General features: G+C 40.3%; 2 protein-coding genes across 4 annotated transcripts in view; both read right to left on the bottom strand.

Annotated features, from left to right (window-relative positions):
- Positions 1–4,100, bottom strand: part of adam11 (ADAM metallopeptidase domain 11) — a 29,831-nt gene extending 25,731 nt beyond the window's left edge. For all 3 annotated transcript variants that reach the window (XM_044338181.1, XM_044338183.1, XM_044338182.1), the window contains exons 1-3: positions 3,631–4,100; positions 1,860–1,999; positions 1,440–1,591 (exon numbers count right to left, since the gene is read on the bottom strand). In XM_044338181.1, coding sequence (XP_044194116.1) covers positions 1,440–1,591; positions 1,860–1,917 — 210 coding nt within the window. In that variant the 5' untranslated portion in view covers positions 1,918–1,999; positions 3,631–4,100. The remainder of the gene's footprint in view (positions 1–1,439; positions 1,592–1,859; positions 2,000–3,630) is intronic.
- A 936-nt stretch (positions 4,101–5,036) lies between these two features.
- Positions 5,037–12,882, bottom strand: dbf4b (DBF4 zinc finger B). Its single transcript, XM_044338559.1, has 12 exons — positions 12,776–12,882; positions 11,996–12,199; positions 11,293–11,469; positions 10,473–10,523; positions 10,273–10,342; positions 9,943–10,007; positions 9,600–9,639; positions 9,403–9,448; positions 8,089–8,217; positions 7,741–7,879; positions 7,512–7,645; positions 5,037–7,380 (listed from the first exon to the last, which is right to left on the bottom strand). The coding sequence occupies exons 2-12, from the start codon at positions 12,143–12,145 to the stop codon at positions 5,853–5,855; spliced, it is 2,529 nt and encodes an 842-aa protein (XP_044194494.1). The 5' UTR covers positions 12,146–12,199; positions 12,776–12,882; the 3' UTR covers positions 5,037–5,852.
- Between the last annotated feature and the right edge of the window lie 1,279 nt (positions 12,883–14,161).

Below are 14,161 nucleotides of genomic sequence, written 5' to 3'. Positions count from 1 at the left end.
ATTGTTTTGGTTTTACAGCATTCAACTTAACTATTTTGGTTCATTCTCACCGCTCTCATCAGCTTCATTTATAAATGCAGCAGGCAGCTGTTTTTCAGCAGAAAAAAAAACACTGATAAACCCACCGTACACTACCAGTTCAGCACCAAACGACAAACAAGCATTAGCATTTAGCAGCTTAAGAGGTAAAAGAGGAGAGGATATTGGACTCACATTCATCAGGTGACCAGAAATACAACTCCAAATGGATGCTAATGTTGCACCATGTCGGCTGGATGTGTAAATAAGCAACTGTTTGCTAACACGCTCGCCATATCAGCTTTATAAAGGAACAATACAGTATGTCGGTGCTGTTTTTAAAGCTTGTCACGTTGCCTCCAAGAGATCTGGTGCTTTACTAATCCATATGCAGTCACTTTTCAAATACCTGAACCTGGAGGGCTGCGCTAAGCCTCATACAAAATGACATACAGAAGATAATTATTGTGCCTTTGCATAAAAATGTCTTTCCCATGTTTAGTTTATAGCTAATAGAAGGACTCCCAAAGTACTCTCAAACGTCTACATTATAAACAGAGACACATTAGATCTACATTATAAAGGAGAGGTCATGAGACAACATAGTGACAACAGCTCAAGGTCAGACCTGTGTGATATCCACTGACTGGCCAACCGTTAACTGACAGCAAGTGTTTATAGTGAAGGTAACGAGAGACAAGAGGTAGAAGTGTGAAATATAATCTAAGGGATTGGAAAGCAGCACACGGCCAGAGTTGAGGTGGGCTGATTTTTTTTTTCCTGCCCTGTTGTTGCCCGGGCAAACTGTGCATCACGTAGGGGAGGATGGTGTCACAGGGTGGGGTAGGAGTGACAGATGCGTGACCTCAGGAGAGAGGACAAGTCCTGACAGGAAGCAAGTGAAGCGTAGAGGTGGATCAATTCCCAAAAGTTTTAGAAATCAAGCAAAAATACAATATTTAACCTTAAAAATGAAGGACGATATTTGAATACCAATAGCCTCAATCAACATGCAAACTGACATTCTTTCAACAATCTATATATACCTTACTTGCAAAATTGATTTTAAGTGTCACTGATGTGAAAATTTCTAGAGACGCCAACGCCTATTGAAAGCACCGGACAGTTAGAGGTTGGACAGTTGAATCTTTTTTAGAGGAACCCAGGCATTCTTAACAGGATGAATAAATCTGCTTTCAGATCTTAGTCAACATCTACTTTTGCAGTGAGTCATACCTTCAACAAGCATGATTGAAGACATTTTACTGGGAAGATCTAAGCCATAATTTGATCTCAGTAATTAATGTGTCGAGTGTGAAGAAACTGAAATCAAGGGAAGGGGAATGATACTAAATGTGTGCTCAGCTCTGATGGTTTGGAGAATGGCTGTAAAACCAGTCACAGGTGCAGGCAACACTCACCTGCAGTCCCGCTGTGGAGTTTTTGACCCGGGTGTCCAGGTGGCTGTGGAGCAGCTCCTCCGGGGAGTGGATCTGCTGCAGGAGCCTCTTAGGCTGAACAATCTCTTCAGCAGGCGTCTGCCTTCCTTTCAGACTCTCCCATTCCCTCAGACCTGCAGAAAACACAGGAGATGTTTCACTGCACAGGCAGGCTGAAATACTGCTGAAAGTGAATGGAGCTCTGAATGTAAAGCTGTGATGCTTCATGTCTTAATCCTGCAGTCCTCTTGCTCTTTGAGGATTCAACAGCTAATGGTGAGCTGCTTGTTGATACCGATGCAACATGGTCCTTGTCATGAGAGCACAGGTTAACTGGATGCAATTACTTGAAAATCTAAAGTAAACCTTAAGATAAAAGCCATATCAAGAAGGCAGGCTTACCTGTCACGACGCACCGTGCACACACTGCAGCGAACAGCAGGCATCTCACAGCGAGCATGATGCTCACATAGTCCCAGTGATTTCCTCGGTGCAGCGCCGGTAAATGAACTAACAGGAGCCGTGCAGGAGCTGCAGCAGGACTGTTGTTGACAGTGAAGACAATCAGAACAGCAGGGTCCCTCTGAGCCCCGTTTGGGACTGTTTCATCCACTGCACCGAGGAGACAGTGCCGAGCGATGCCATAGAAATATCAGAGAAGCGGCTGTGCGCTGCTCTTTAACGGAGGTGCTGCAGTTAACCAGACGTGCATTTGCCCAACCGACCAGTTAATCCTCATCCTTGAAGTCTCTTGTGGAGCCAAAAAATGATTGAAAACATCTCTTATAAAAGCATAAATTTCATCTTTGTGTCGCTTGGGCAAGTTTGTTGTTGTTGAAGTGGAGGTGGTTGGTTTCTAACCAACATGGATGTATTAACACCAAATGCCAGTAGGCAACCTGATCTCAGAAATACGTGAAATGTCCACGACCTCTAACACCGCATTACGTGCTGGTGGGACGTAATGTATTCAACACAAACGTTGTTGGAGCCCTGACTGAATTTTATGCAAATTCACAATAAAGCAAAGAGTCATGTTAACCACAGACGAGCATTGTCATCATATCTACAAATTCGTCATTCCAATGGGGGGGCGGAGTGGTCTTCACAATCATCATCAGCATTATTATTTAATCTATTATTATTAGGGAGGAAATGATAAAAGAGGGATTTAATTGCGTTTGTGACAACGTAAAGTAAAGGGGACAATCCATTTGACACAGATGAAGCTCTGGCATTCCTTCAAACCTACCTCAAAAATCGGCAGCGGTAACTAAGGCACTATAATAAATTTAGTCAAATGACAATAAAAATAACAATTAAATAAAGTTTTCTAAACTAGAAAACAACATTAACCACAGTATATTGCGATACGCTGTTGAACCAGGACTGCACCAAGACAAAGGATCCTAATTGACTTTCCATTGTTTCTGTGGTACCGGTGTTTCACAGTATTTGGTGAACCATCACACTCTGTGAGCTGCAGTGTTGGAAAAAGTACTCAAATCGTTTATTTAAGTAAAACTATCTGATATTTTAAGTAAATTTAGGAAAGTACATCATTAATACTGATGAGTCAATGTATAAACATATTTTAATAAATCAGTCACAGCATACACATACTTTTCGTATTTATGATTTTAAATGCATGATTTTACCTGTAATGAAGTATTTTTATATTGTGGTATTGATAGTCTACTTTTACTTAGACTAAGTAAAGGGTCTGAGTACTTCTTCCAACACTGCAGGTCACAAAATCTGATGGGTCACCAAATACGGTGTAACACCTGCACGTCATTTTAACACATTTACGTGCCACCACCACGTACAGGTTGTGGTCCTTTCACGTATTTCTGTGAGATCAGGTTGCTTTCCCGTCGTCCGGCCTTTAGGGGGCAGTAATGCACCAATTACAGCTCGGTGCACGAGACTGAAGCGCACCTGAAAACTTTTGAGATTTGTGCTTTATTAGAAGTGTTTCCCAGCTGTGTTTTTCGCTTTTAGAAAATAAAAGGCTTCGAGGAAGAGGACTTACTGGCTGGTTTGTCAAGTGTACGTCTGTCTAACGGCTCCATCTCCGTTAAAGAGCAGCGCGCAGCCGCGTTTCTCTGGATAAACTCCGGGACTGTCTCCAAGCGGTGGATGAGAGTCCCATGCAGCGCGCATTTCTCACCTTCCTATCCGCCTCTAGCGACTTAAAAGCATCCCGACGAGGCTCCTCCGCTCGGCTCCGGCAGCATGGTGTGTGTGTGTGTATGTGTGTGTGTCAGTGACGTCTCAGCACGTTCACACACTGCGCGAGGAGCAACCGTGGACCTGGAAACGAGGAGCATATGAGTGCGTGACGGCCCCACCCCACGCGCTATGATGAGCACGGGATGGGTCCCAAACTCTGGTCCGAGGACCCAGGGGTAACACCTGATACACCTGAACGACCAACTCAAACATGCACCTGACTCGCACTAACAGTATTTACTCAGCAAATAATATATTATAGTTATTGGTATATCTCTAGTCTCTATTCTATTTTTATTTTTTATATTTGAGTTAGTCTATTTAGTTATTATATACAATTTAGCCTTTCATTGTACTTGTTTCTTTTACCTATCTCATGTATTTTGATTTATGTCAAGTGTCTGCTGTAAGACTTCAATTTCCCTTTGGAATTAATCAAGTACTCAGTTAATTAGAATTATATGAGCAAACCTGATAAAAAATGTATTGATCAATTTAACCCACATTTTCTCTCTACTTGTGCTACCCTGCTCGATTCTGGGTTTTCAGGTTACATTTAAGACAAACATGGCTGATATGTTGAAAGTGGTTTTACATTATTTGCATATACAAGTTTCACAAAAAGGTAAAAAACTAATTATTCTGATATGGTCTTCATTTATATATATATATATATATATATATATATATATATATATATATATATATATATATATATATATATATATATATATATATATAACATAATGATCAGTGTTGACTGCTGACTTCAATCTGGGAACAGTGATCTCAGCCTGCAACCCCTCATATAAAATCTGGTCAAATGGGAGTCTGTGGCTCAATGTGCCAAGTACTTTGTCCAGAATATTTAGGATCTCAAGCTTTGTATCTTAGATGAATTTGAACCCTCTGTTGCTTGTTGGAAATCACACCCCCACAATTCCCATATTCCTTTCCAACAAAATCTACACAGTCCACAACTTATCAAAAAGTCTGAAGTTCTGAAATGCAGAATTGTTCTCCCTTCTTTGGTGACAAGCTGCTATTTTGGTCTGAGGCACCAATACAACGGATCCCTTCATTCCGACAAATCTGGATGGTTAAGGGTCACGTATCAAAGCATGAAGATATCAAATATTCTTTGTGTCAGCTGGATGTCAGGCTGATGGGCTAAACAGGACACATCGACCCGCTCTTGTCCTTGACTGCTCCTCCTCCTCTTCCTGTTTGGCTTTCCATTAGCCTACAAGCAGAGTCAGCATTTATTAAGACAACGGCAAAATCTACCCAACAATCTTGCTTTAACTGAGCGTCAACTTTCTCCAAAAATGGCGTGATGAAATATTTATGGTTAAAAACATTTATTTCAAAACACAGTACAAGACCTGACTTCACATTTTCCCAGGACAATCATGTGTTGTGTTTCTCATTGCTTGTTGCATTCTGCATCCATTGTGTCCATTTAAGATATTCAGAAGTATCAATTTCATAGTTTTGACTGTCATGATGAGCAATAAGTCTGTAACGGAAGGTGACCGAACACTTAAAAAAAAAATGACAAGTGAAGGTAATAAACCTCACAGGAGGAGCACACCGCTGTGAAGCAGCAGTCCGTCCTTGACAAAGCAAGTCCTTTGGCCCACCTTCAAGATCAGGAAAAGCTATTTGACTTTAATGTGAGACTTCTCTGCCTCATAGATAGTGCGAGTCCTCCACTCTTCTAACACCACGCCTGTTTGACCATCAGCGCCGGCGCAAGTGGGATCTGATCCAGACGCAGCACTTACAGTAATTGAGTAATGCCCCCTTTCTGAAAAGCCTCATTAAATTCTCAATACCACCATGTGTTCCCGGACATGCTGAAAGACTGAAGTCAGCATGACATACAGAGTGTTGCCTGAGGGAAGATGCAGCATCCATGTACATATGTAGAATCTACTGCGATAAAAAATTAAAGTAAAAATAAAAATATGCATTTCTGAAAACAGCTGCATGACATTTTAGTTTGCACTAAGTTTTTATATTTATTCAGTGTACACTTGCTTCTTTTGATGAGCGTAAGTGCTGCAGCAGCTGCAAAGTCAAATTTATACACCAGAAGCTTTACACAGCTTCCAGTTAGTGGTTCTTCCAGTTCCTTAAAACGATCATTAAGACCCATCAGTGCTGAACCTCAACAATCTGTACCACAGTCCTGGAAAACGCTGAGGGCTCCATTTCTTCCCCACACATTGGGCTCGCTGGGGTTGACGGCTGAAGGACGGTGTGCAGACGTGACTCGTAGCTGGTGTCGTGCATCCACGTGCACGGCCTGTGGAGGAGTTCCTTGTCGAGCTCGCAGCTCTGCTCGGTGGGCGACAGGGGTCTAGTGGGCGCCGGGCCCAGCCGCGACAGCAGCTCGCTGTCCCAATCAGAGTCTGATGATGATGGAGAGAGCGTGGCTAAGTCTGGGATGAGGGCTGACTCAATGCAGACTGAGGTAGAGTGGGATAGTGAACGTTGAGAGTCTTGACTGGAAAACGCGCTGTGAGATTTATCCGCAGGGATTTGAGGTGGAGCATTGAAACTCCTTGCTTTTGAGGAGGGCGGCCATGATGGCCGATCTGTAACAGAGGTGCTACCACGACCCAAAACGTCAATTTGATTTGGCACCCGAGGGAAATTCTGTACAGTAGGAACACAAAATGTGGTTTGAGGTTGTTGTTTTAAACAAAACTTTTCCACAGTGCATGTTGTGGCTGTTGAAGAGACCTTTGGGTTTGAACAAGGCTGTATTATTTGACAAGAGACTGTGTTGAACAATAAACAGCTCTCACTGTTTGCCATAATGTCATTTTTTGGTTTTACAGATTTATTCTTTTGTGCAGTCCGACAACCAATGTAGCCAAAGGTCACAGTCCTCCGTCTTTTGCTCCGGCTGTGCTCAGGGCTGGCCGATCGACAACGTTTTTTGGGGTTTGGTGCAGTCATTGGCTGCCGAGGGAGGGAACGAGATCTACGCAACGACAGCTTAGCACACTCCAAACCACTGCTGGAACATAAGAACCCACTGAATCCTAAAAGAGCATTTTGGTCTAGTCCCTCCACTCCCATTGTATCTGTCGCAGCCACAGAGGGAATTGTGACAGCTGAGACAGACATAGACACGCTCTCTTCAGTGTCCATTTCACAAGCGTGTCCTTCCACATCCTCCTCTGCAGTGTAATGCTGAGGACTGAGGATAGGAGGTTCTGAGTAAGAGCTGTGTGCATCCATCACGTAGTAGGGATCAGGGACTTGCGGGCTGAGGACCGGAGGCAGGGAGTAACGGTCAGGGGATGGACATGGGGTGTTAGGGCAGGTGGTAAGATGTTGAGGTGACTGGCTGGCTGGGCCATGGTCTTGTGGTTCAACATTCAGTATGGGCATGGCCGGACTTAAAGCGACTTCAGGCTGGCTGTCTGGCAAGTGGCACTCTGTCTGAGGAGTGGAAGGCTGGATGTCAGCAGGTGGAGTGGCTGGATTTGCGGCGGGGCATGGATCTCCTGGTGGTGGACTGGCAGGGACAGAGGAAAGAGGACCCTTAGTAGGGCTGCAGATGTGAGCATTAAATGATGAGCCTTGTCTCCGCAGGGCCTGAACAGCAAGCTCCGTCTCAGCATCAGTGAGAGGCTCCAGTTCATCTTGGATGGGTAAAGGAGTTGGTGGTCTAGGAAGGCAACATAGGAAATATTAAAAATCGAGCTGTAACTTATCGCCATAACATGACTTTGTGCAGTGTAAAAGCTTTGTGGTCCAATGAAAAAACAAATTACACAAAGGCAGACTTTCAAAACTCACCTGTTCAGTAAGTCCTCTGATTGCTGTGATGGATCGGGGTTGAATCCCGGAAGCATTTCAGCCACAAGTTGGTCCACCGCACTGTAGTTGGATGAATCCAGAACAAACGTACGGTGCTGATCGGACTGCAAGTGCTGCAAGCCAAACACAAAGATCAAATTAAGATAAACAATGAAGGCAAAAAAAAAATATGCTATGTGCCAACAAGAAAAACTGAAAAGATTCCCACCTCCTCCAGATTAGAGAAGGGTTGATGACAGCATTCACAGTAAGCCAGGTCCTTTTTGCGTGGCCGCCAAGGTGAAGGGTTACAACTGAGCGGGCTTTGAGATTTGTCCTTAATGCTGCTTACAACTTTATTCTTTTCTCTAATTAATAAAAAGAATAAACATAGTTATGACAAGTAAATCTCGCACAATACTTTTACACAGCGTTAATCAAATTTTCTTAATAAGTTCTACATTTCCTGATACAGTGTTTTTATTTCTGTGGCAGACAGAAATTAACTTGAACCCAAACTTCAATAATCCAATAATCTTTATCATTCAAATAATGACTTTGGCTAAGTTAAACAAACCTGCTTTTATTTTCTCCTTGTTCTTTCCATTTTTCAAACTGAGGAGGAGGAGCTTCAAAGGGACTGAATCGGCCCGAGTAGCACAGAGTGGGGAAGGTCATAGACTGCATATGCAGGGGCTTGTATTTCCTGGTTATATAACAAGACAACAGAATTCAATATGCGAAATATATATTAGATAAAATTGTTTTAGCAGCAAAAACATCCAACGTGAAAAAGGACATCGGACATCTGAATACAGATTGAAGATTGACAGCGATACTTTTATGATAATCAATTTATCATTTCAGTCATTTTTCAAGCAAAAGTACTGAAAACATTCTCTGTTTTCAACCTCTGAAATAAAGGATTTGCTGCTTTTCTTCAGGAAAATAATTGTCAAATTAAATCAATAAATGACAATAATCATTAGTTGCAGCCCTAATCTAAATATTATCATCATCATATGATTAAACTGTAAATATTTCAAACCACTTTGTCAAACTTAAAGTGAGACTACACCGCTGAGATCAACCCCAGCTAAGCTAATATTCAACTGTTTCAGCTGTCATGGGTTCAGTTTCTCATATCAATGGTCGATGCATTAGCCAAAGCACTTCAATTAGCTGAAATGAGAGGGCAAATGAAAAGACCTGTTAGCACATAGTGATCCCCTGCAGGAGTAGAACTGGCAATGAAGCCTGCAGAGCCTCATCAAATGGAAATCGTATCCGCTTGAGGTCTGGGCTCCTGGGGAGCAGCATCACTGAGGGGGGAGGCTAGTCACATTACACGATGGGACTCCTTAACGGGTTCAATTAAGAAAATCATCTGGGCTGAAATGCAAACCTCCAGAACTAGCACCCAGTGGGACAGGAAGGGCAAAAACAGCGGGATAGGTCACTGCCGCGTATTTTTGTTTCACTGTCATTATGCTGAACTGCAAGAAAGGATTTAATCTGATACCAAACAACTACTGCATGAACACGGCAGGCCTAAAAACACAATTTCCCTTTGGCTTGTCGAATTCCAGCTTGTCTTTCTTAATTAAGGTTAGGTTAGTAAGGTGAAGGTTGAGCCTCAACCGTAAAACAGACTTTGTGTAATGGTTGTGGTGGTCAGTCACTCCTACAGCCCTCATGGGGGTCACAATTAAACAAACTCCCCATCTGTCTGAGCCCCACAGAGTTGGCCTCAGAGGATCAGGATGTCTTTGTACAGGAAAGGGGAGGTCAAAGAAAGTTTTGAGGGATTTCTGAATGAGAGGGAGAAGTGTACTGTCCTCTGCTACAGAGTAAACAGACACAAATGCACTGAAAGAGGAATGAAACTCACCTGCTCAAGTCTTCAATTTTAAGATAGGGAGATCTCAAAGCTGCAGCTGTGGACAAAGAGAATTGAAGCACAACAGAAAAAAAATCATAAAAAATAATTTAAAAAATATATAAATAAAAATAATAAAATTTGCCAGATCACTTATGATAATATTGTTGCAAAATGAACACATTAACAGCATGTATACATAAACTAACCTTTGACAACATGAGAACCTGTTTGTTTGGCGTAAGTCCGCTGCATAAAAAAAAAAAAAAAAAGTTAAAATAAATTAGACTCATCAATATTAAAGAACAAAGGCGGTGCATTATATCATTAGAGCAATTTAAATTTATGTTATTTCTTCATAAACCTGAGCAAAGGTCATCTTATCAGTCCTGCTTCAAATAATTATTTTCAACAGTATTTGTGTTTTTACATGATTTATTATTGTTATTATTAATTATCTATGTATGGTTAATTGTTTAATTACTTATATTTTCCATTAAGATATAAAAACTGCTATATTTGGATATCTGATGAAGTGAAAAGACATCTTACCTCTGGCCTTTTCTGTTTTGGCCTAAAGCTTTCACGAGTCAACTGTTTCAGATATAAAATGACATCTGATGCTACATTAAGGAACAATTACAAGGTTTTTTCAAACACTAATTTTTCATCACCAGTTCACAGACTTCAGCTTGTATCAGTAAGATGCAGCAGCACAGAAACTCGAAGCTTTCACATGGTGCCATCTGCTGTGAGCAGAGGTTCACTGCACTCCATGTGAACACATACAGGCAAGATAAGAGTTTGCTTCAATTCAAATGTAATAATGTTGATGTGAAATTAATTCTTCTGTGACCACCACTCAGCGAGTCAAAAGGATACCATCCACAAACAAAATCTTCACTCCCCATGACCGTGCGTTGGCCAAAACACTGCTCCCCTGCAGTCGCTCCTACAAGACACATCCATCAGAATCAAGTCAAGATAACAGACTGTGTCAGTACATTATCACCATTACTCACAAACTAAAACTTAAAGCCTGCAAGATAAAGATAAGCCATATTTTGGCTGCAATGACTTACATTGTTGCGAATGGCTTTTTCAAGCAGGGCCTTCCCCCGGCTGCCACAAGCCTGTAGAGACAAATACAGCATGAACACGGCTTTCATTTGAGCTTATATTTTATAGTAACATCCACTGGTATTTTGTTCAAATAAGTTTGCTTGAGGCATTAATTGATGCTTTAAAAAAAATCTATACAAAAATGTAAAATCTATAAAACATATTATAAAGTTCCATTCATGCATTTCAACATTGCTCCACTGATTTGTATGGTGTCCAGATACATGAATTAGGAAAAAATATATACACAGACCATACAAATTTGTTGTAATAATCAGATGTCTGGCAAAATGACCAAGATTGGTACTAGACTACAGCATTTTAAGAGCACAATATTTATTTTTGCCAATTATCAATTAACTGGTTTAAGGCTGCAACAAATTATTATATTTTATTATCCATAATTCTGGCAATTAATTTCTTGATAATCGGTTAATAGTTAGATCTATAAAATGTCAGCAAAAGGTAAAAAAATTCTCATTCCAATTTCCTAAAGCCCTTAAAGACACTTGTTTTGTTTGTTTTTGTTTATCATCACATAAGACAAAGAAAAACATCAAATCCTCAAAACTGAGAAGCTCAAATTAGGAAAAGTTTGGGTTTTTTTGCTTGGAAATTACTTAAAAAGATTAATTCACCTGTTGATCCACTAATTGATTAGTTGACTACTTTGGTTATAATGATATTCCATCTCATTTCTAGAGTAGCAAAACTCATCCGCTGTAAGCTTAAAAAGATGGCTGTAAATAGTTTTAGAAATATGCGAGTGATGCTCAGTACCACTGGTCTAGGAGTTCCTGGTCGCTGTTTGTCTTTGCTGAGGACGCTCTCTCGCTGCTTAATAGGATGTTGGGCTTCTTCACTCCCCTTTGTCTCTGCTTGCCTCTGCTCTTTCAGGCCCTCTTGGCTTCCAGTCACAAGAAAGCTCACATCCTTGTGCAGAAAACTTTCAACCCTCTTCAGAAGAAAGAAAAAAACATCACTCACTCATCAGTTTCTGCTGGACAACATCAATCTTTCATTTACCAGAGTAACACAGTGTTATATGGAATATTGTCAGCTGAAATGATCACACACAATGTACAGACACTTCATCAATGGTAACATATATTTTTGTTGATAAATGAATTAAATAATTTACTACAGCAGATAAAATACAGTGAATAAGATAAGCACTGTTTATTTCTAGTCAGTGTTATGTACTGCATGCCTTTTGATTCATTTTTAATAACTTAAGCAAAAAGTAACAAAATAATGCCTTTGCATTACATTTAACTTGTAATATTCTTCAGGAAAATTTTCCCTAGCACTCATTAATGGAAAAATGTCTTGGAGGGTAAGTAGGGAAAACAATTTGACACTTAAGTCAAATTCTAGCATGATATTTTGTATTTGAAATGTTATTTCCTGGACCAAATACAACACACGCAGTAGTAAACATCATATGATCCACATGCCTTTATCTTCACACACACACACTTACCCCTCCTAAAAGAGATATGACCTCCAAAAGCAGGGCTGTTGGACGTTTCTTCACGTTGTCCAGGTAGAAGGTCTTCCCCTCCAGCTTCTTCTCCCCAGGACACAGCTTGCCCAGAAGGTTTCGATCCTCTGCATATTGCTGTTGCTGCATGATCCTCCTGGTGCAAGTGAAGGAGCTTACAACTTAACAGAAAACACCAGGATCCTGCGAAAGAGGAAGATGTCAATTAAAAGGCAGTAAAGGTCACCATGTGACAGAAGAGCCAAATGGGCTCTTACATAAAAGACCATTAACATCTCATTACTTATTTTTACATGTGTCCAAAAGCCTCTGTGGAACTTCATACAAGGGTAATAAGTAAAACTACAGCATACCAGACCATAATCATGCACCATTTTCATACAGAACTTCAGTCTATCAATAATATGGTGAATGCCATCTGGTTTCCTCTCAAAAGGTTTGATTTAAGTAGATTTTACATCGACAAGTTTGCTCAAAAAGACATTGCAACAGTTTTAAATCATGTCAACTTCAGGTCATCATGCTCTGAAGAAAAAAAAACAGTAGTTAGCAAGTTATGTAAGTTACCTAATGCGCTAGAACAGTGCAGAGAAAGCATTAGCCTAGCCACCTAGCTAGCTAGCTTACTTAACGCTAGTAGTGACCACTTAGCTGATGTTAGCTCCCCTAAAACTAGCGTCGAGGGAAGATTAAAAAAAACGTTTTACTAGTTTGTACTGCAGATTAATGATCTATAAAATTGCCAGCCGGCTCACTTACGCGTTTCAATGTGTTGAAATTACAGCTATTGATTCACACGGAGGTGGTCATGATGCAACCGCCACTTTTTTTAAAAACAAAAGTTATCGTCACATCCGACATAGTGCTGCCTTCCAGTGCTCTTTACAGGGTTGTCCTTCCGAGCTTCAAAGGCTTAGGGTCTTTCCAGTCGATTTTTATCTTTATTTAATTCAAGTACTTTAAGCGTTTAGCGGATTAATTGGAAACGTTTTAAAATATATTACATTGAATAGGACAAAACAGAATTTTAGGGTATCCTTGTCCTTCACACACTGGAATGATTGTGCAAGTCGATTTAGTTCATTCTTCCATTTGTTTATTTGGGGCTCAGCATTACTTTAACATATGAATAAAATGTTTACCCAATAAACACAGTTATTTACCACAAAGCCTTGCTTCATCACAAATATCTCCAACTTTAACAGACATCCTATTCAGTTGTGTGGAGCCTTATACTCTTAGCCGGCAATGAACAGAAAACCAGGATGCCTGCACTAATTCCCACTGGTAGAAAATATGTTCTTCAGTCTCAATATCTTCCTCACGGAATACAGAAGTGTTATTAACCTATCTCATTTAAATCTTTTACATCTTGTCGATAATGCGCTCTACCTACAAATATGCGTTTTACGTTAGGCCCCGACAGTATCTTAAACGCAACACGAGGATGTAGCGTTACTACAATACCAACAAACAAAATAAAACGAGAAGTGGTCATGTCAGCCAAAATTTGTGAATACTGGTGAAATACACAAAAACATAAAATGTCATTCTAATCAAGCCTGTGTTGGTGTGTGCAGGTATGTCTGTATTTACTATATCAGTACTATCATTTTTCAAATTTATTTTGAATTTCCTGTAGTTTCATTAAGCTGCTAAAATAGCTTAAAATGGATCCCATTGAAAAAAATACTTAAAAAATACCCTCATAACAATACTCATCCTGACTTATGTCTCCTATAGTAGGCTGTAAAACAATAATAGATTGGAGCATATCAAGAAACAGTAAATCAAGTATTTAAACACACATAAAATAACTCAAATATTTCCCTTTATCTTTTACCACACATTACTTTACACGAGTAGGGATGATGTAATGTAATGTAAATACTGTCACATTTACTCACACTTGATCTAGCAAATGTTTTTCTCCTCTTTCAAAATCAACTATAATACTATAAAATATGTATTACCGTGCTTCCCCAACGGGAGGTTAAATTGTTGCTGTTTCATAGGCTGCCCACATATAACATTATAGCAAAACCCACATGGATATTGAAACCTGTGATCAAACCCAGGTTTTATCAGTGGTAATCTATCTGAGTAGGCAGTAGAAATATTTTTACTTCTTGTCCAGCAGGGGGC

This window comes from Thunnus albacares, chromosome 20 (assembly GCF_914725855.1).
Source record: "Thunnus albacares chromosome 20, fThuAlb1.1, whole genome shotgun sequence".
Taxonomy (NCBI): domain Eukaryota; kingdom Metazoa; phylum Chordata; class Actinopteri; order Scombriformes; family Scombridae; genus Thunnus; species Thunnus albacares.
The sequence above is the reverse complement of the archived record's forward strand: the minus strand, read 5'-3'. Positions and strand labels throughout refer to the sequence as shown.